At 47.0% G+C, this 20810-nt stretch overlaps 1 protein-coding gene across 3 annotated transcripts in view; it reads left to right on the top strand.

Annotated features, from left to right (window-relative positions):
- Positions 1–20810, top strand: part of CPPED1 (calcineurin like phosphoesterase domain containing 1) — a 77062-nt gene that overhangs the window by 37454 nt on the left and 18798 nt on the right. Inside the window, exons 3-4 of one of the 3 annotated variants that reach the window (XM_074322951.1) lie at positions 10529–10951; positions 16045–16157. The exons of 1 other annotated variant lie outside the window; for it this stretch is intronic. In XM_074322951.1, the coding sequence (XP_074179052.1) occupies positions 10529–10951; positions 16045–16142 (521 nt within the window). In that variant the 3' untranslated portion in view covers positions 16143–16157. Of the gene's footprint in view, positions 1–10528; positions 10952–16044; positions 16158–20810 lie in introns of those variants that run through there. One more of the 3 variants, XM_019750676.2, reaches the window with a different exon arrangement.

Below are 20810 nucleotides of genomic sequence, written 5' to 3' on the forward strand. Positions count from 1 at the left end.
AAACGGCTGCTGGAGCTGGAGGCATCACGTCTGAGTTCCACGAAGGAGGAAAGGCCAGTGGCAAAAAGGCTTTTCAGGAAGGCCCACCCAGTGACTTCCATTCCAGAGACTAGAATTGTACTGGAGAGTGTAGTTATCAGCAAAGACCATGTTTGCTGCCGTCAAAGTGTGGGTTCGGTTAGTAAGGGAGAAAAGACAGAGGGGCGATTAGGTGGGCAGCTAACCCCTTGTCCCTGACGGCGAAACTCTCTTTTTTAATTTTTTTTTAATTAAAGTTGATTGGGGTGGGAACTGTTAGTGAAGTTACATAGGTTTCGAGCGTACCATTCTCTAATACATCATCTATATATATCTGGTTGTGTGTTCACCTTCCATCACCATATATTTGATCCCTTTACCCACCCCCTTACCCTCTGGTAACCACTCAAGTATTGTCTGTCTCTATGCATTTTTGTTTCTTCATTTGTTTGTCTTGTTCCTCTGTTATTTTCAGTTTTATAGCCCACGTATCAGTGAAATCATATGGTTCTCGACTTTTTCTGCCTGATTTATTTCGCTTAGTATTATAATCTCAAGATCTATCCATGTTATTGCAAATGGCACTATTTCATCTTTTCTTATGGCAGAAGAGTATTTCACTGTGTATATACACCACATCTTCTTTATCCATTCATCTATCGAAGGACACGTTGGTTGTTTCCATGTCTTGGCCACCGTAAATAAAGCTGCAATGAACATCAGAGCACATATATCTTTACGGATAAATGTTTTCATATTTTTTGAGTGGATACCCAGGAGAGGAATTGCTGGGTCATGCTAAACACTATCTTAAAGTAAGAGTTTTTGTTGTTTTTTTTAATTGCATCTCTTTATTATTTTCTATATGTGTATGTGTTCTTCAGAAATATGAGCTTATTTTATGTGGTTTTAAACTTCGTGTAAAGGGTATCATATCCTATGTATCTTCTTCCACAACTTGCTTTTTCCCCCTCACTCAGCTGTATGTTAGAGCCATCTGCTTTCACAGATAGCATTACAGTTCATTTATTTCAGTGTTGGAGAGTATTTCAGTATATGACAGTACAATCATTTACTTGTCCATTATGTTGTTGTTGGACATATAAGAGGTTTTCCGTTTCTTGCTACTGTATCTTCCCTTTTCTGTTCCATTGATTAATCAACTGATTAATTTTCTCCTTGTTATGGGTGTTATTTTCCTACTTATTTGCATTTCTGGTAATTTTTGGCTGGATTCCAGACATAGTGAATTTTACCTGGTTGGATGCTAAATATTTTTGTCTTCCTCTAAATATTTGTGAGCCATTCTAGGACACGGTTAAGTTACTCGGAAACAACTAGTCCTTTCTGTCTTGCTTTTAAGTTTCAAGGACCAGAGCAGCTTGGTTCGGTGCTAATTTTGCCCACTACTCAAGCAAACCCCTGGAGTAGTCTACGCAGTGGCGTTCCTCTCTGACTGGTGGGCACCATGTGAGGGCACAGCGAGGAGCTGACTGCCTGCAACTTGCAAGAGGGCTCTCACCAGAACCCGACCAGGCCGGTACCCTGAACTCAGACCTCCAGCCCCCAGAACTGCAAGAAATCAGTGTCTGATGTTCATACGCCATCCAGTCTGTGGTGTGTTGTTACAGCAGCCCGAAGTGACCAAGACGTGTCACTGTGTGATTTCTCACGTGGCAAAAGCCAGCTCTTCAACCAGTTGCTTTTATTCATGTAATGTTTCTTATTAGTTAAACGATTCCCATGAAAATATGTTGAAAGGCGTATCTGCCGTTACTCAAAACATTTTGTTTCTAAAGCATAGCGGTCATTTGTACATAATTCTTGAATCATGTGTTTATAAGAATGTCTCTATGTTGTCATGTTTTAAATCCCGTTGACTGTTTGACCAGAGATCGCAGGTGAGCCGGTCAGCACACACCCCATGATTGGCGTTATACACAGTTAACTGTGAACCCGTTCCTCGCATTCCAGCAGCTGTCTTCTTTGGCCATTCCGTGTCTTCTGTCCCACACACATTCACATGCCTGGCCTGCTTTTCGACAGTGATTTTTTTCTGATGGCTTGTGTGAACAGATCGGCAGTGGCCAACTAATTCCTTCCCCTAATGAAGGGCGAGCGAATGAGCATGCCTGTTTCAAACACCGCTCTGAATGGAGCTTAAACAAGCCGTAAAGCTCACCGGCAGTGAGTGGGGTCCCTTTATCACTCCTAACGATGGCTGCTCTCTCCAAGTCTCTCTCCACTCACGTGATTCTCCACGGCTCTCCATAAACAGATCTGTCGCAGTCCACTTATTTTACAGGAAAGCATCCAAAGGAGGATTTATTTTTTTCTGCCCATGTTTTTTAAAGTCTGATATAAAACCATTTTGAGTGTCTCTGGTGCCACTTATGAGGCAGAACAGCTCTTTCTGATGATTTAGCTCGTCCGCTGTCCTGCCCGCCACATTGGAAGTACCATCCGGCTAGCTGGCCTGAAGTTACAGGTGTATTTTGTCATCGTTGGGTCCCCTTCTATTGCTGTGTCAGGCAACGCTCCTGGGTTAGAAATGGGAGTGTTACCTAGAGCGCTGCTGCCTCTTAGAGCTGTTACGCAAATTATTACGGAACACATTGAGTAGTTGTGGACCCTTCGCCTTTTCTCCTTTATCAGGTGAGGAAAGCCAGTGCATCCCTTAGGAAAGGGTTTGGCTGTAGTTAACAGACTATCCACGTCTTGGCAGCTTAAACACACAGGTTCCGCACTTCACCAGCCCAGCAGTGCCCTTGGGGACCCGGGTCCCCCGACTTTGAGCACCATCGTCCTCAGCATTCCGGCTTTCATCTTCTGGTTTGTTGCCTGGGGACCTCAGGGTGGTCGTGTTGACCACATGCGGGTCCCCTTTTGTCAGGAAAGCAGACATGTCCCTGGGACTGTGCCCTCTGTGTTCACCTGCACCCCGACTTCTCATCAGTCAGATCCGGGTCACATGGCCATTCCTGGACTCCAGGGAGTTTTGGGAAACAGGGAAAAGGGATGTGTTATTGGCTTGCATCAGTCACGGTCCAGTTTAGCGAGGCATGGCACATGGCTGCCCCAAGCGAAATTTGGTTTCTTTTGGCAAGGAGGAAGGGAGCACGGCGTCGGCCACAGCTGTGCGCTCTTCATCGCGCTCACCCACCGCACCACCCACAGGTAGATGCCGTATCACCACCAGGATCCAGGAGGAGCCCGTCACCTCTTTGCCAAACTCATTTATGAGCATGTTGCTTCCCCTGTCTCCTAGGGGGGAAAAGCAATGAAATACTTTAAATAAATACACGGTCCAAAGAGGCCTGGCCCTGCCCACCTCCTGTGGTCTGGTCTTGTATGTCATCCTCCGTGTGTCTGTGTACCAGCCCCCTGTCCTTTTAAACAGCCTCACACCTTGTACTCGCCTGTCCCACCACAGGGCCTTGGCACCTGCTGTTCACTCTGCTGAGAACTGTCTCCTTCACCCCCACCCCGTCCCGAATAGCTTCATGACCCACCCAGGAAAGCTGCCCCCGACCTTCTCGACAGGCGCACAACCCCTGATAAACGAAGGTTCGAGCTTCCAGTACCCCTGTCGTCATCACACTAATGATACAGGCTACTTTTATACCTATTTGTGGGCCCTTTTTCCTGTCCTTATCCTCAGTAGACATTGAGCTCCATGGGACCAAGGACCAGGCCTAATTATACTCCTGATCTGAATTCTTTAAGAACGTTTTGGCTGCAGGTTTAAACAAAAAAAAAGTAGCTTCAATAAAGTGGGGCTTGTTTTTCTTCCATAACAGGTCTGACTCTTGGCATTGATTCGGTTGCTTAGCACTGTCACCATCAGTGTGTCTGCCATGTGTTTTGTGACTTGACTCATGGTTGCAGGATGGCTGCTGTGGCCCAGCCATCTCCTCCATGTTTATGAAAATAAGAAGGAAGTTTGGGAGGCGGTACCACTGACATTGCACCCTTTTTCCGAGAAAGCAGAAGTTTCCCCAGACTCTGCCCAGCCAATTTCTGTCTATGTCACCTTGTCACTTGGCCACTTTTAGCTAGAAAGGAGTCTGGAAACCATGTTTTCCAGCCTCTATACGGGCAGTGACCAAGGGAGGAAAGGGGAGGTAGGCTAGCACACCAGTTCTGGTCTGCCCTCTCCACCCCTGTTGCCCCAGCATTGACCTAAACAAGTACTGTGGTATTATTAGTGGGCAGGTAGGAAGAACTCACCTGCTGTGATTATTTGCTCATTCACTCACTCATTGTCCCGTATGAGCCAAGCTCCACTAGTCACTCTACACACACATTTTCTTAATCTCATGATGGTGCTGGCAAGTTAGACAGTACACTTATTTGGGGGTTAGAAATGGAATCTTGGAAAGAAGACGTGACTTGCCTCAGGTCATGCAGCTCTCTGTGGGGCAGAACCGGTGCTCAGACCCAAAGCCCTCTCACCTCCCACAATGCTCCACTGCCTCCCAGACCCGTTACAGCTGATCCTACGAAAATTGCCACATTTTACTTTTTTATACCAGAGGGCAATGATTGTTAGCCTGCCAGAGGTTACTTTCTACATCCAATATGTGGGCAGAAACAGTTGGCTAATAATACTGCAGCTGTGATTTCGGGTGATTTTGCATTTGGGGGTCTAATAAGGTGACACACATTTTATGAGCGAGGTTCTAATTTTTAGTTCAGGGCTCTGTCGGGTGCGCTATTTAATAAGCATGTACCCAGGGGTTAGTCTGGACTCTTAACACTCTAAATACTTTGCATAATTTGCTCCTGTTTCGGTAGGTAAGGCACATTGCCAGGGGCTTTTCTGCCCTATATTATTCCTGAGAATCCCGGCGTTCTTCTTGCAAAATAAATGAAACAATGATCATCTGTATTCATCTCCACAACTTACATTATGCCTTCGTGAACTAAAATATTCAGAGAGATTTCATTCCCGCACCCGTTTTTGTTTTTTTCTTTAAATCACGTGTGTGTTGTGTGTGTGAGAGATTATAAAAGTAATAGGTGCTCAATTGAAAAAAATTTGGGAAGAATGAGAAAAATCACTCATAATTCTATACCACCCAGAGGTAATAACTATTAATATTTTGGGCGTGTTTCCTTCCTAATATTAAAAAAAAAATTATTTCGCAAAGCTGAGTTCATACATTATTTATAGTTCTGTGTGCTGTGATTTTTCATGGAACATCATCAACCAGCCTCCTTGTTAGTACAGGCATAGGTGGTGAATGGCTGTATAATGTCCCTTCATAAAGAATCGCCGTCCTTCAGGATTTTGAAATGCTCACGAAAAAACAGTGGTACAGCACCTTCAGTAAAAATGTTTTCAGTGCTATTTTTACATACTTTAAGACAGAAACATTTTCTTGATACCTGTGCGTCAGGACCTGTCTCTTAACACTGAGAAGATTTTGTAAATGTGTTTTGTGGAGTTACGCACCAGAGAGAAAGGTCTACTCCCTTTCCGCCCGTCTCCCCGTTCCTCCAGCAGTCCCTTTCAGAGTGTCTAAGGTCTTCCTCATTGTACGGTTCTCCACGATTGCGTCCTGTTCCCCTGGCCCATCTTACGGGTAGTGATTTCCCCTGGTCAGCACTAGGGTGCTGACCTCAGGTCCGCATTTATCCAGATGGCAGCATGAAAGCGCCTACACCACGCAGCCATCCCTCTCCTTTCCTCTTCCCAATGGCTTCCGAGAAGGGTGACTCAGCGATCTGAGGGGGGAGGGGGAGCTCTGAGCTCGCGTTTACAGAGGGATTTCTGTCATTTCTCCCTCCCCTGGGGCTGATGCCAGAGTTAGTATGGAGAACATGTTTTCTAGTTGTGTTTGTTTTGGTTTTGTGGTTCAAGGCCTGGAAAATAGTTTGTCCTACTCCATGGGGTAATGTGTGCTATAAATATGAGAACTTCTTAGAGGAGAGTTTTTTGGTGTTTTTTTTTAAGTTTTAGAAATAGGTATTTCATGTATTTCCGTCAAAAGACATTATTTGATCCTTTCAACGTGGAAACTCATGGAGTCACCCGGGGTTCCCTCTCTTCTCCCTGATCACATTCACTGGCGTCTGCTCAGATGGTGTGTGTACCCTTTTCCATTCATAGCTGACAGCGCCCGCTGTGGAGTCAGGCTGGGTTAACCTGGATGGGAGCTGAATTTCGGGTTGCCAGATTTAGCAAATACAAATACATACAGGAATACAAATACTGTGTGGGATGTAGTTATACTAAAAAAGTATCCATCTGAATTCACAATTCACTGGATGTCTCGTATTTTATCTAGCAGCCCTACCCGGGTTAAAATCCAGCCATGCCTCTTATGAACTCTGTGACCTTGAATGAGTGTCTCCCCTGTGCCTCAGTTTCCCCATTTGTATTACTACTGCTGCTGCATAGGGTCTGGCAGGAGCCAATAAGACCATCTGTGTAAAGCACCTAGCTCAGTGCCGAGTACATAATAGGCACTCCAAAAGGGTAAGCTTTTGATTATTCTGGCATGTCCACTCTTCACTGTCCCGCTTCCCAGAAAGCGCCAGGCCTTTTCTGCCACCTGCCTGTCTCGCTGCTGTTCCTTAGCTAGGACGTCCCCTTCTATTTTTAGCAGGCCCTAATTGCTCCTAAGCCTTCTGTTGTTGTTCTTATTTCTCATTTCTCTCTCTCTCTCTCTCTCACTATTAGCTTCAGGCGTACAAAACAATGTATTAGTTAGACAGTTACACCCCTCACAAAGTGATAACCCCCCTCTCCCAATCTACTACCCCTCTGACATCGTATCCAGCTGTTACAGTTCCGCTGACTCTATTCCCTATGCTGTGCTCCACATCCTGTGACTATATACATATTAAATTATAGTTGCACAAATCGGTAGCCACAATATTGCCACGGGGATACGAAAGACTGTTTGGGGAATATAATCAATAATGTTGTAAAGATTTTATAGGGTGTCCAACGGGCACTTGTATTAGGAAGACCACTTCAGGGACGGTGTGGATGCCTGACCACTGCGTTGTACACCTGAAGCCGAAACTGCTAAGCCTTTTGTTTGGCTGGAGTGTTGCTGTCTCTGGGAAGGCTCTCTCACACCCCGTCTGGGTTGGTGACCCCCACTTGTGCTTCCACAGGGCCTGGTGCTCCCATCACCTAACTCAACAATTCATCTGATGCCACATGGTCATTGCCTGCTTTTGGTTCCCCTCTAGATTTGAGCTCCAAGAGAATAAAGATAACATCTTACTTATGCTAGTGTGGCCATGGCCCAGCACACAGTAGGAGAGTAGCTGTGTGTTGAATAAATGCCTAGTTGAACACAAATAATGTCTGTTCTTCTCGCCCTATGATGACTGGGGCTTTTACGATTTCGCCTCTCACTTTGAAAGAACAGTGGCTATATTTGGAGTTCAACTGTGAAACTTCTATTAAGTTTTCATTAGGTTGTATATTTAAAATCCCAAATGGGACCAAAGATTTTGGGTCATAGCTAGAGTTCAGATTATGAAATGGAATCTTAAAGTGAAAAGAGGCAGTCATTCTAAATAAGACCTTTTCACACATCCGACACCCCAGCAGTTCTAAACAGAGGTGAGTTGGGCTCCTTTCTTGCTCTCAGGCAACTTGCCAGTGCCAGAGGTGAATCTGCTTAGAACTTCCTGGCACTGCTTGGTCGCGGGACATTGCACTGTCTCTTGCCAGTATCAGCCTGGAGCCACGTCTGGCATGTACCAAGTGCCTAGTAGGAGTTTGTTAAATTAATATTCCATCATTATCTTATTGTGGTACCAAAGCTGGCTCTAAGGAATATAAATACCAGGGAGGTGGTCACTTTGGGGGGAAATAATTTATGGGAGACGTGGGCCAGTAGTAACAAGTTCACACAGTGACAGAACATTTACGTATTTTCTCCTCCGTGTTTTCTTACTCAAACAGGACAAAGCTTACACACATCCCCACATTTAGATGGTCTCCTTTCTCCCCATTTGTAGTATCACAGCCCTGCTCCAGCTTTCATCACCTCTTGGCTGAAAACCATAAAATCGCCTCTCTGACATCTTCTCTCCCTTCACTCACCTCCCTCAGAACCGTCCTGTCTGCCTTCGGCAGGTAAATCTTCACGAGGACACAGTCCTGCTAACATGACACCCTTCTCAGGACACGTCAGGACTCCCCCACCCTCCCTGCCTCCCTCTCCTGTACAGTGCAGGTGCCTGGGTCATTGGACATTATTTTCAGAAGTACACATCACTTAAACTCTGGACACGGGGCAACCATGCTGGGTCACGGTCCAGTCCCAGAACAGCCGGCGTGGCTCTGGGTGTGCCTGCAGTGACAGAAACCCAAACAGGCTTTCCAAAAAACGGTGAGCTGCTTGGGTGGTGGACCTTAGCTGGCCTCAATTCCGCAGAATATCTAAAACAGCCTTGCAAAAAGAACAAAGTTAGAGGACTCACACTTCCGATTTTAAACTTCCTAGAAAGCTACAGTAATGAAAACACTGGGGCACTGGCATATGGACAGACGCAGATAGATAGATCAGTGGTATATAATTGAGAGTCCAGAAATAAACCCTCACGTTTAGGGTCAATTGATTTCTGACCAGGTTGCCAAGATACTTCAGTGGGGAAAGGGCAGTCTTTATTACAAACAGTGCAGGGGCAACTGGACACCCACATGCAAATGACTGGATCTACCTCTTTTTATTTATTTTAGTAGAATTAAATATAAGAATATGTCCATGAGATATGGGAATTCTCAACTCTTAGGCATCTGACAACATAAGTAAAAGTAAATGAACATAAAAGTTGGCGGAATTACAAGGAGAAATGGATCGATCCAGAGTCACAGACTTAACCAAGTCTTCAAGAAATTGGTGTAGATCAATAGGCCAAAAGCAAGGAATAATTAAATAGGAGATTTGAATCATACCATTAACAAGTTGGAGTGAGTGGAGATGTAAAGAATCCCATATTCAGCAATCAGAGAATGCACATAAGCTCACGCGGGATATTTGGAAAAACTGGTATGTACTTGGCTGTAAAGGAAATCTCGCTGCTGCTCATGTCTCTACAGTCATCGTTTCTGAAATGGTTCTGTCTTTTCCCTCGGTGTCTTTCCTCCGTTAGTTCTACCAGCTCCTGTTTCACTTCTGCCTATTTTATGATCCTCTAGACTGAATTTCTTTATTTCTGCTTTCTGGTCTTAGCTGTAATTTCCTCATAAAGACTTTTTTGCTTCCTTTTTAAATTCACGGTAGAAATGAAATGTTGGGTGTAATTTTCACCTGCTTGTGGCAGCTTTTTCCAGGTGAGTCTTCATCATCCCTACAGAAGGTGGGCTGCTCATTGCCGTCATGTTTCTTACGCTGCCTTTGCATGATACCAAGCACATTCCCCAGGACTGACACAGTGCAGGAATGACGGCCTGTCCCCACTTTGCTTTTCTCAGTAATGCTTCATAACACCTGAAACAGATGGGTGCGCCTCTAAAATTTCCTCGACAAATTATCCAACTCCCAGTTTGAATGGAAGAATTTGTGTGTTTTTGGCTCACAGCTTGTCCCCCAGTAACTAAATCAGTGCCTTATATGTAGTCGGCACTCAATAAATATTTGTTGAATAAATTGGCACGGGGGGGGGGGGGCTCAAAAAAAAAGATGTGAATTGAATTGGTCATTTTAAAGCCCATTTAGTGAAGTTTTAATATGTTATAGGAAGTGTGGAAGCCAGGAATCAGAGGGAGGAGGGTCCCCACACGCTTTCCAACTCTTTATGGAAATAATTATCTCCACACTGAATCCTGTGTGCCGGCAGCGAGGTGCTTAATAATACGAAGACACTGAGCCCTTGCACGCTCACACTCTTGGTGGAATATAAAATGTCTCTTGCCCTGTATCAGGGGCATTTGGTGACATGCATGTGCCAGTTAGCCAAGCCATCTGGACTCTAAGAATTTTTCCCATTAAAGTGCACACACAGTCTGCAGGGCTGCCAGTTTAGTAAGAAAACCTTCCGTTTGGGACTCCTGTTCAAAGCTGGGTCCACGCACCGCAGGGGCGCACAAGATGACCCACTGAGATGGGGCAGAAAGGTTACAACTATTTATTTTTTATCTAAATAAAAGAAATTAAGCTTCACTCATATTTAATGCTACAGCAGTGCTGGGTCACATGGCCACTTAGGCATTGAATTTTCAAGGCATCCTGAGGGGAACCCCTGGGGACAAGGGTCCTTCCATGTCACTTGTTGATTTGCTTTTAGCTTATGGTTACTTTTTTTTTTTTTTTTTTGGAGGCGGGTGCAGCTCACAGTGGCCCATGTGGGAATTGAACAGGCAACTTTGGTGTTATTAACACCTGGTTATACCCAACTGAGCTAACCGGCCACCCTGCTTATGGTTACTTTTGCAGTTTCCATGTGCCTGGTTGAATAGATTTCTAGATTATGCTCTTATGTTAGTAAATGCACAAACAGCCTCAGCCACTTCAGGACGTGACCCTCACTCTTCCAGGGGCGCCCTGGCGGAAGGAGCAGACAGAGGACCTGCAGCGGGTGCTGCGGCGCGTGGACAGGGAGATCCCGCTGGTCCTGGTCAGCGGCAACCACGACGTGGGCAACGCCCCCACCCCCGAGACCATCGCCGAGTTCCAGCAGACTTGGGGAGACGACTATTTCAGCTTCTGGGTGGGCGGCGTCCTGTTCCTGGTCCTCAACTCCCAGTTCCTGTGCGACGCCTCCCGCTGCGCCGCCCTGAAGCAGGCCCAGGACCGGTGGCTGGAGCAGCAGCTGAGCACCGCGGGGCAGCGCCAGTGCCGGCACGCCGTCGTCTTCCAGCACATTCCGCTGTTCCTCCAAAGCATCGACGAGGACGACGATTACTTCAACCTCTCCAAGACCGTTCGGAAGGAGATGGCCGACAAGTTCCTCAAAGCAGGTAGTGTCTGGGCGGAAGGGTGGTCGGAAGAGGTTTCCAGATCCTTCTGCCCGTCTACAGCCTGGCAAAGGGGAGCGAGGATGGGGCGTTGGGCAGAACTAGGTCCTGATCCCAGCTCTCAGCTCTGTCTGTCATTCACTGGCTCTGTGGTCTTGGACAAGCAGCATAGCCCCTTCTGGGCCTCAGTTTCCTCATCTGTGAAATGGGAATAGCAGAAGTAGCTCTCATAGGCTGGTTGTGCGGATTAAATGAGAAGTGGCCTGTAAAGCATTAGAACAGTTTGCCCCTAGCCTACAAGTCTTAAAGTTGTGGCAGCTGTGAGTAGCTGAGAATAGGGGCCCTGCAGGTAGGGGTTATTGGGGTGGGGCGTCTGAGTGTGGTTCTGTGTGCTCTGGAAGAGGGAAGATGCCAGGGGCACCTATTCTGATTCCTCTGAAAAGCAGGAACTTGCTGGAGGTCAGGTGACCTTGGAGACCAAGCTTCACACTGGTGTTAGATGTATAACCTGGGAAATCCTGGGGCGGGGCTGTAACGGGCAGGTAGGTCCTGGGGCCTCCTCGGTTTTCCTTTTGAGAGGACTGAGTTCTCCGCCAGAACCAGGAGAAAGAAGCATATTTAGTGTGATCGCACCTTGCTGTACATTTTTAACTGGTCATACATGTGACACGTGCGTGCGTGCACACTCACACAAAATGAAGACTCTCCCTTTGTAGAGATCCCAGTTTCCAGGGGTGCTGTGTGTGGGACTAGCTGGCACACCTCATTTCTCCTGGTAGCATCTGCAGTATTCCTCTCACAAAAAACAGTATGTTCTGAGCCAATCCCGAGTTACCAGTGCCTTGGCAGGATTCCAGTTTTGACAAATGGTGTTTCTCTTGTTTTGGTCCTAATGCCTCCTTTTAGATCTTTCCAGTGTGTATTTCATCAGACTTTTCTAAAATTTAAATATATGCGTTTATTTGTTAGGGGGTAGGGAGAGGGAGGTGGCCTGACCCAGGAGCAAGCATTCATTAAAAAAAAAATAAAAAAAAATCCTGGCACTCTCTTTTCATCTTTGAGCATTAAATGTGTTCGCATTTACTTGTGGAAAGTACAATAGGCCCTTCTATATTTTTGAGGCATTTTACAAAAAGCTTGCATAATTGGAGACATTTTCCAACTGTTCCGTGGAGATGAAGTTAGAAAACTTTTATTAAGGCTTTTGAAATTTTATGCCATGCTTGAGTTGGTGCAGAAAACCGTTCTGCTGACAAGGAAACGAGGTGTCAGGATGGCATCAGCACGCCATGGAGACTATTTTGTAACAGAGAATAACGTCAGAGAGAACATTTAATGCCACTGAAATGATTCCTTTCATATCAGATGTTAAATGGTGCAAATGCTGCTCTTTGTTCTCCGTTCTTGTCAACCAGTTTTGAGTGGCGTATGGTTCTGGGTTTCCCATTGTGGGATGGAACACGTGCGTCCACTTCTTTAGGACACCATTATATCTCACCTGGGTCATAGCAACAGCTCTGAGCTGGCCCCCCTGCCCCACTCACCCCATTCCCGTCTCTTCTCACCTGGCAGCCAGGGGGGTATGTTATGGCTCCACACCTCCATCGTTCTGAGGCCCCTCACCCCCAGAGAAGGCCAGCTCCTCCCCTGCCTCGTCATCTCACCTGGCCAACACCTTCTGTATGAGGTGCCCCCCAGCCCCTCCGCTCCCTGAGTTCTCCCTCGTCTTTCCCGGATCCCAGCAGATCGGTACATCTTTGCTTGTCTGACTCTCAGCTCCTTGAGCACAGCGACGCTGTTATCGTCACCACTGCATTCAGGGGGCTCCGGTCTTAGCTCGTAACAAAGTGCCTCGTCAACATTTGTGGGATGAATGGAGACCTGAAACCCTCTGACTCCTGCTCCTGCCCTCAGTGGCCGACTGCCACAGCTCTGCCTTTGATGGACACCCGCTGTGTGCCAGGCAGAGAGCAGACCAGGTCCCTGTTCTCGCAGAACTCCAGGCACAGCGTTTCGTGGTGTGTCCGAGTGTCAGCACACATCACTTGGGCCTTGGTAAAGCCACTTGTGCGTCTTCCGCTCTGTTCCATGTGCTGGCTTTCCAGGTTCACTCGGCAGTCAGTTTCTCTCTGCACAAGTGGCCCCCCAATATTCCCACCAGGCAGCACCTTAACGTATGAGAAGGTTACCTCTTCTTGGCTACCGGCCTTAGGATCTTCACCTAACTAAACCTGCTCACGAGGAAAACCAGAGAGATTGGTGCCCTCCCTGCAGTCACCTTTCAGTTTTAGTGGCTTCACCGAACCAGGCTTAATGGCCTTTCCGACAGAGAACAAACTGTGGGCAATGTCCGGAAGAGGTCTGGATGTGGCAGGCTGAGTGACCTCCTGGGTGGGCAGCCCAGGGAGGTCGTCTGTCATGGGGAATTGTAGGCACCCAGGACTCAGGAACGCAGGAGGTTGCTTGGGTCACAGCAATGTAGTTTGAACTCATTTTGGAAAGCCAGAAGTTCAAGTGACGTTTTGTAAAATTCATGAACTTAAAGATCGAGATATCATTGGGGTGATGGTGGCAGATGGTGTTTAACCCTGCCTCGGCTTTCCCCCAGACAAATATTATTCCCTCATATGATTTCAGGCTCATTTATCTCCTTGTGCTAAAATGCCAGTACTCAAAAATATGTCAGAAGCTCATCGTAGCTTTTAATTATGATAATTGTGTTGTTATAAAATACCCTTTGAAAGAGCACACCCCTCCTCAAACCACCATGGAGGTAAAACCCAGCTTCCTTCCCGCACGCTTAATGAATAATTCTGAATCATTGTGTGGGATGAATAAGTGATTTAATAACGAGCATCAACAATCATCTCACATTGTTGCATTAACTTCTAAATGGGACGAGGTAGACGAGGAGGAGGGGTGTTACTATACATTGGGCCACCGTGTGTGTGTACGGACTCCATCTGTGAAGCCAGCCGCTGGCTCCCCAGCTCAGGTTTCCCTAGAAACGGATGCGTTCTGTTTCTACTTCTGACGCTCAGAGGAAAAAAAAAAAACCTTCTCTGTATGATGCAGAAATGTTGTGAACAGCCAGTACAAATAAACAGTTATCAGAGCAGCACAGATACCCAGATGTGAAGCGGCACCGTCTTTTCTGTCTTCTTTTTGCTCTGCCCGAGAATAATCAATTTCATCACCTCCATGGGATACAGAAATGGGTTTTCCTCTTAATTCACCTGATACCTCGTTGGAGTTGCAAAGACCGACAGTAGATAATGAAATCTTGGTTGAACCTGGCCGTTGTCTCCATCTCTCCTGCCTTTTTCAGCAGCACGTTAATATGTGACCCAGCTAATAGGGATTCCAGTGTAAAAACTCACTTTGAAAAAAACAAAAGTCGAGCTCTCCCCTAACTGTTTGCCTTGATGTCGCAGTACCTTTTCTCTCTTCCACTCTCAACAGAGGGATTAGAACCGTGTAGGAGAGAGCCCAGAGGGAATTGGCAATTACAAAAAATGCCAATAAGTTGCTATTTCCTGAAAAAGTTAATGAGTAATTTCAGAGAATTATAGTTTCATTTCTAGTCCTTATGCTTTGAGAGAGAGAGAGAAAGAGAGAGAGAGAGATCTTTTTGCCCAAGGTTATGGTTTTAGAATTTCAAAGTTTTAAAGAACAAAAAGATTAGGTTTCCAGGGTTCACTTTATAGGAAAAATAAAACATCAAATTGTACTCTAACCTCTTACTGCGTTGGACTGAAATTATTTGTTTATACCCTGGTGCTCTGAGGCCTGGGATCCCAGCTGTGTTCCCCTTTGTACGCCCAGCGCCAGGCAAGGCTGTCACACAGCAGCCCCGCAGTAAATAAATATTGTTTAAGTGAAATTGATTTAAACTTGATTCCAGTCTATTTATCAGCAGAAGCATAGGTACTGGCCAGATTACCTATGGATTGGTGTTCACCAGCTGACTTTGCGATGGGAAACGCATTAGCTGGAGCGGGGGTTGGCAAACTTTTTCTGCCAAGGGTCAGGCATTTTGAGCTACAGTCTCTGCCCTTGAACCATGAAAGTAGCCACAGATGATACAGAGCAAATGGGCGTGGCTGTGTTTCAGTAAAACTTTATTTACAAAAACAGGCGGTGGGCCTGCAGGCCATCGTTCCCCAGCACAGAGACATGTTCCCTTTACAGGGTGACGCTCTAGCTCGCCCCGAGACCCTGTCCACTCTGTATGTACGTCCGATTCCAGAATGCTTCCGGGGACTCCACTGTGACGCCTGCCTGAACGAGGCTCAGGTTCCCGAGTGGAGGGCATGTGTAGGGAGGCACCTTCCCCTGGACGCCCATGATGTCATGGGAGGTGGGGGAGGAGGGGGGAGGGTACAGGGCGCACTTAAAATTTACCCCGTGAATGTTTCTTTTCACAAATGCTAGAAAAAAATACGACCAACTCATCCATTTGACGAAAAGACTAAGTAAATAACAGTGTGTGTGGTACACAGGTGAGGCAGCACTTGTGAAGGTGGTGCAGCGGCAACGTGTTCATGCCAGCAGGATGGGTGACGCCACAGAACAGTGAGGGGGAGCGGGCAGGCTTTGACTTGGGACAGACCTCCATGCAAATCCTATGCGCAAATCTTATGTGCTTCTCCCCAACTCAGTGGTTCCAGGTGAGCTGCTGAGCGTGTCTCTGCCTGTTTGCTCACTTGTTAAATGGGGTGTCCATCGTCCCCACCATTCCCAGCGCATAGGGTTGGTGTGAGAATCAAGTAGAGTGAGGCATGCGCAGAAGCACTTGGCGTCGACGGTATGTGCATGATAAAGGGCTGCTTGTTGTACGACCCGGACCGTGTTGCAAGCCCCCAGCAGGCAGATGTGCTTTGGTGGGGGTCTGGCTTCATCTCTTAGACAGAGTAGCGCTTCTTACCCCTGGGGTGCTGGCAGGAGTGGGGCAGGGTCTGCTCGCCCGCTGTCCATGAGAATGTCCAGGCAAGACAGGCATGTTGAATTTGGGGCCATGCCTGCGGTGTGCTGGCATGACTTTATGAATTGAAAGAGGAAGGAATTAGTAACTCTTTTCCTAATCCAAACTACAGGGAGTGAAGCAAGACAAAAGTACTCCTGGCTCCTGGGACCTGGGATATGCAGGAAGATAAAGTGTCTCAGGGAATCTGAGATTTCTCAGGGTGGGTGAGCAATGCATGTTTTATCAAAAGGGTGTGTTTATTTAGAAGGGTGGGGAGCACTGAACTGGATGGAAAGTTCCTATGGAATTTAGTGATAGTATTTGACTCTTCATTATTTTTTTAAAGCACATACTTCACCTGTTAACCTCTTGGTAAACATACCTTTGAATGCATAACTTCACAGTCAGTATTTTCTGAATCCCACAAGAGAGTGGGAATCATCTTGTGATGGCCTCTGTTTAAAAAGCATTTTAAAAACGATATTAATGGTTCTTTTTTTTTTTTTTTTTTAAACCAACTTTCAAGGGAGAACTCACTAGCAGTCCTTTTTAAGCATCCGCAGAGTTTAGAGTGTTTGGGGCACATCAGCTTGAGGAGTTTACCCTCTGAAAACTTAACTTTTGACAATTTGGTCTTGAGTTCATTTTCCCAGGTTGGGTCTATTTTATGGCTCCATCAGTTCACCACCATAGGGCATCACGCTTTAGTCATGTGATGCCTGCGTTTTGTTCTTTATAAACCCAGATAAAAGACCAACTGCCGAAGCTACATCTGGTGTGAAGTGATGGATTACATTTTTCACTTTGGAGGTACCCTTAACAGTTGGGCTCATTAAAGCTAAAATCCAGTCCTGACGGTAAATATTTACAAATTGAGAATCTGGCGTGTGTAAATGTGTGCTGCTGGTTCCCAAAGTTAAGTCAATGTTTATTCATTTAGTAGATAGCACGGGCCTTGTGCTAAGCACTGGGGACGGCCGTGAACCAGACGGCTAGAGGCCCCTTCTCGGGGATGCTGGGTCGCTATAACACTGAGAATTACAGAGCTTGTCAAAAAACCGCACTTGGCGTCTCAGAAAGGTGTGTGGAAAATAGCCGTATCTGTTGGAATTTATCAAGTCACAATATTATATCTCCTTTTTTTAGGTCATGTTTTAAAAATAGCAATTAGTGTCATTTTCAAATGAGCAGTGGGATTCCTTTGTCAAGTCGCAATATCCCTCACTTAGCTGAACTCTCTTCTTACTTCCTCTGCTGGCTCACAGTGTTTTGTATTTACTGGACTTGTTTTCAGTTAAGAGGCATTTGCCCCCACGGTGTCCAACGGTGTAAGTACCATTTTAGGATCCTGCTACCCAAAGCAAGCGAGAGATTGCTTTAATTCCATCGTTCTATTTTACTTCACAAAAATGTTTGCATGTTGATTCCTGTGGACGTGAAAGCATGGCTCCCCTTTGGGTAAAGCGTCCGGGTGCAGACATGGTGCTGCACGCCCGCTCTTCACAACCTGGAGGATATTTTGACCATGGCTGTTGCCCCGGTGAGAACACCGAGCACACAGTAGGAAGAAGCAGAGGCTGTCTGGCTCCTGAGTCCATTTTAGATTGAACTCATAGACACATCAGAGGAAGGAAACGAGTTTTTCTGAAATGTCTCCTGTGCGTAAGGCACCGTCCTACGGCTGTGGGAGTCCAGGCCAGGAGCCCCTGCCCCAACATTGCCCAGGTAGAAGGGGCCTTGCCTGGGGCAGGTGGGAGGCAGCCTCAGCCATGGGGCCTCCTGCCTGGGTTGGGGTCTGTGCCCTCACTTTCTGTGCTACCACTGAAGGAAGGCACCTGTGTCGTAGAGCAGTTTTTCTCCTGACAAAGGCCAACCATTACCGAGCTCCTTGAGAGCTGTGGCTAATGGGCAGTTTATGCTCAGGCACGTTCTTGTCAGGGGCCGTTGTCATTGTCACCACAGCCTGCGAGGTGCTGGCACCTCTGCATTGTACTGACAAGCAAACTCAAGTTGCAGGGGCTGAATCGCGTGTTCAGGTCACAGAGCTACGAATGAAGCAGGGTTTTGTGGGGGTCGGATGAGATTATCCGACACCTTGGTGCAGGTCCTGCTTCCTGGTAACGCCAGTGCTGTTGATATGACCCCTCTTACTGTCATCGTTATCGTTGTTAAGATCTGTAAATGGCAACACCAGAGAAATTGCTGTATAAGGAACACTTTACTCTTTTCCATCAGTTCACACCTCTGACCCACTGCTGGGTTGCCAGAGCGTTGCCAGAATTGGAACCCAGGTCTTTCTGACTGCGTTCTTTCTACGGCTGCTCTGCCCACCTCACTGGGGTGCCACGTCTCAGAGACAGCCCCGTGTTGTGCCACCAGTGGGTGCCAAAACCCACAGGGTCACCACCTGCCTCGACTCTCCGTTTTATCCCATAAGCTGTTGAACAATTAATGTTACATTCATCTCATAATAACCACCACGTAGTAACTTCTAGCCACAGGTACTCTTCTGATTTTATAGACAAGGAAACTGAGACCCAGAGGGACCAAGCAGCTTCCCCCAGATCCACACAGCTGGGAAGTGGCAGAGCTGGGCGCTGGTCCCAAGGCTCTGAATCCAGGGCCCGGCCTCTTCACCACGGTGCCGTCGGGGTAATGAGTGCGTACCAGGCATGGGTGCTGACAGCAAGCTGAGAGGAGCCGGCCAGCTCGTGTGGGGGCCGGTCCCAGCTGCTCACCCACCACGTCCACTTCCCACCTGCCCTCCGAAGGGGCTCTCGGGAGCTGGTCTGGCCAGAAGCCAAAGAGGCTGAGAACGGGAATGTCCGAGGGGTCTGCAGAGTGAGGGCCCTGGGAATGCACCAGGCGTGGGGTGCCCCTCTGGCCTCAGCAAGCAGCACTTTTTTTTCAGGGCGTGGCCCTTACTCATCCCCTCACCCTGAGTGTGTGAATTGTGCCTTCTGTGGAGCGAGGTGCTGTGTTTGGAGTTCTTCGTGAAATGGGGGGATCTGTACCCCCCCACAGACGCTCTGGCCAGCTCCCCAGGGGTACAAGTTCAGGTGGGCTCTTACCTGAGGGCTCGGAGCACCAGCAAAATCTCACTTGAAAAATGGGGACCGTAGTGCCTAGACAATAGCGAAAAAAATAAAAACAAAGGTTGGTTTTGAGACAATCTTGAGAAAAGAAACAAATATGGCAACCAGTTTCTTTCAACTTGGATAAAGAGTTGGTTGTTACTGCAAAATCGGCACTAACCCTTAGAATGAACGAAACATGAGTCACATGTCAGTTTGGTTTCCTTGGCTGAGATGGTCTTAAAATAATTGTCTGACAGTATCTTGCATTTCACACTTGGAGCTGGCAGCAGTGGTATTGAGGGTCATTTTTGTAAGAGAAAAAAATATGTGCAGGTTCACCAGTTTTCCTAAGGGGCTCTTTCTGAACCGTCGATAATCCGATTATTGCCCTTCTTGGGAATTAATGTGTGTTTACTCTGCCACAACCTTCTTTGTCAGTGCCTTCCCCGTAATCTGTCACTTTCTTGACTTTATGAAATCCTCCGTCTTTAGTTATGATTTGTGATTTCACACAAAAGGGCCGTCCATCTGCCTGGTTGCACAGGTTTTGGTGTTTTGAGCAGGGGCTTGGTTTATAAGCAATCCATTCGTTAATGTTTCCTTGTTATTAATAAGTTCCTTCTTCTCATAAAGCTGAAGTCATACCATCGGAGGAGCACTTTTAGAAGCATAAGATTGTGTCATACGTAGTGTTATCTCCTATTATTCAAACTGTTGCCCAAACTACAGATATTTTATACGACATAGACATATCGTGTTCATTGAACTCTGCGTTATTGGACATTTAAGTTGTTTCCACTTTTTCCCTGTGATAAATGCTACTGTCATGCACAAACAGGCCCAAACCTTAAAATAAAAAGGCTTCACATTTTAACATTTACGAAACACACGCCTGAAATTGGTCTTGGTGAGGCCCGATGTGACGAGAGTCCTGTTGCGTGGAAGAGGTTCCACATTCTCACTGGAAGAGTAAGGGGGGCTCTTGACACTGGAATCGGGGGCCTCTGCTTATTGTTACATTCACCTGTGCGCTTGTGCACACTTCCTACGCGTGCCTTCTGCATTTGGAAATGGAGGGGAACAAAGACGTAAGCCTCGGTCCCACCCTCAAGAAGCTCAGCGTCTAGGGGAGCAGTCGGGGAAGGAACCCGAGAATTCCTATCAATGTACAAGTCAGAATGAGGACTTCATGACACTTTCTTTTTAATGTTGTTGACGTTCCTCTCTCCATAAATCGCATTTAAAGTTGAGTCAGTACTTTGCCTGCTCCCTGTGGGATGGGGCGTGGGGTCCCTTAAGCCCGAGTGAATCACGTTGGACCTGTTGGCAGGGATGGCCACAGCATCAGGGACATGTCATCCCTCCTTCCTTCCTTCCTTTCTTCTTCCTTCGGCGTTTTTCCCATTCCTTCCTTTACTTTCATAAATAACAACCTTTACGTCACGATTGTGTCTTCATGAAATCGTCCCATGCAGTGTTTGCGTTGGGGGCAGCCACTCACTTAATTCCGGAAGTTGGAGTTGCCCACTCTGTGCCACCCCCAGCGGTCATGGCAAAGACCAACTTTCAAGGGAAGGACACCTTTTCTGGGTGATTGATCTGTCAGCACACGGAAGCACTGTGGTCAGTGCCCCCCGCCCCCCCCCCTTTCCTGCCTTCAGATCAGGGCGTGGGACGGCCATCTTCACCTTGTCAAGGTCACTGAGCCTCCGGCCAAAGGTGCCCACCCCTTAGAAAGGTGAAGCCAAATGCCTCTGATCCAGCAGAACAAAGTCAAAGGGGACTTCGGCTGTAATGGGATAAAAATTACGTAATTATA

Source organism: Rhinolophus sinicus, linkage group LG18 (genome assembly GCF_036562045.2).
Source record: "Rhinolophus sinicus isolate RSC01 linkage group LG18, ASM3656204v1, whole genome shotgun sequence".
In the NCBI taxonomy this organism is placed as follows: domain Eukaryota; kingdom Metazoa; phylum Chordata; class Mammalia; order Chiroptera; family Rhinolophidae; genus Rhinolophus; species Rhinolophus sinicus.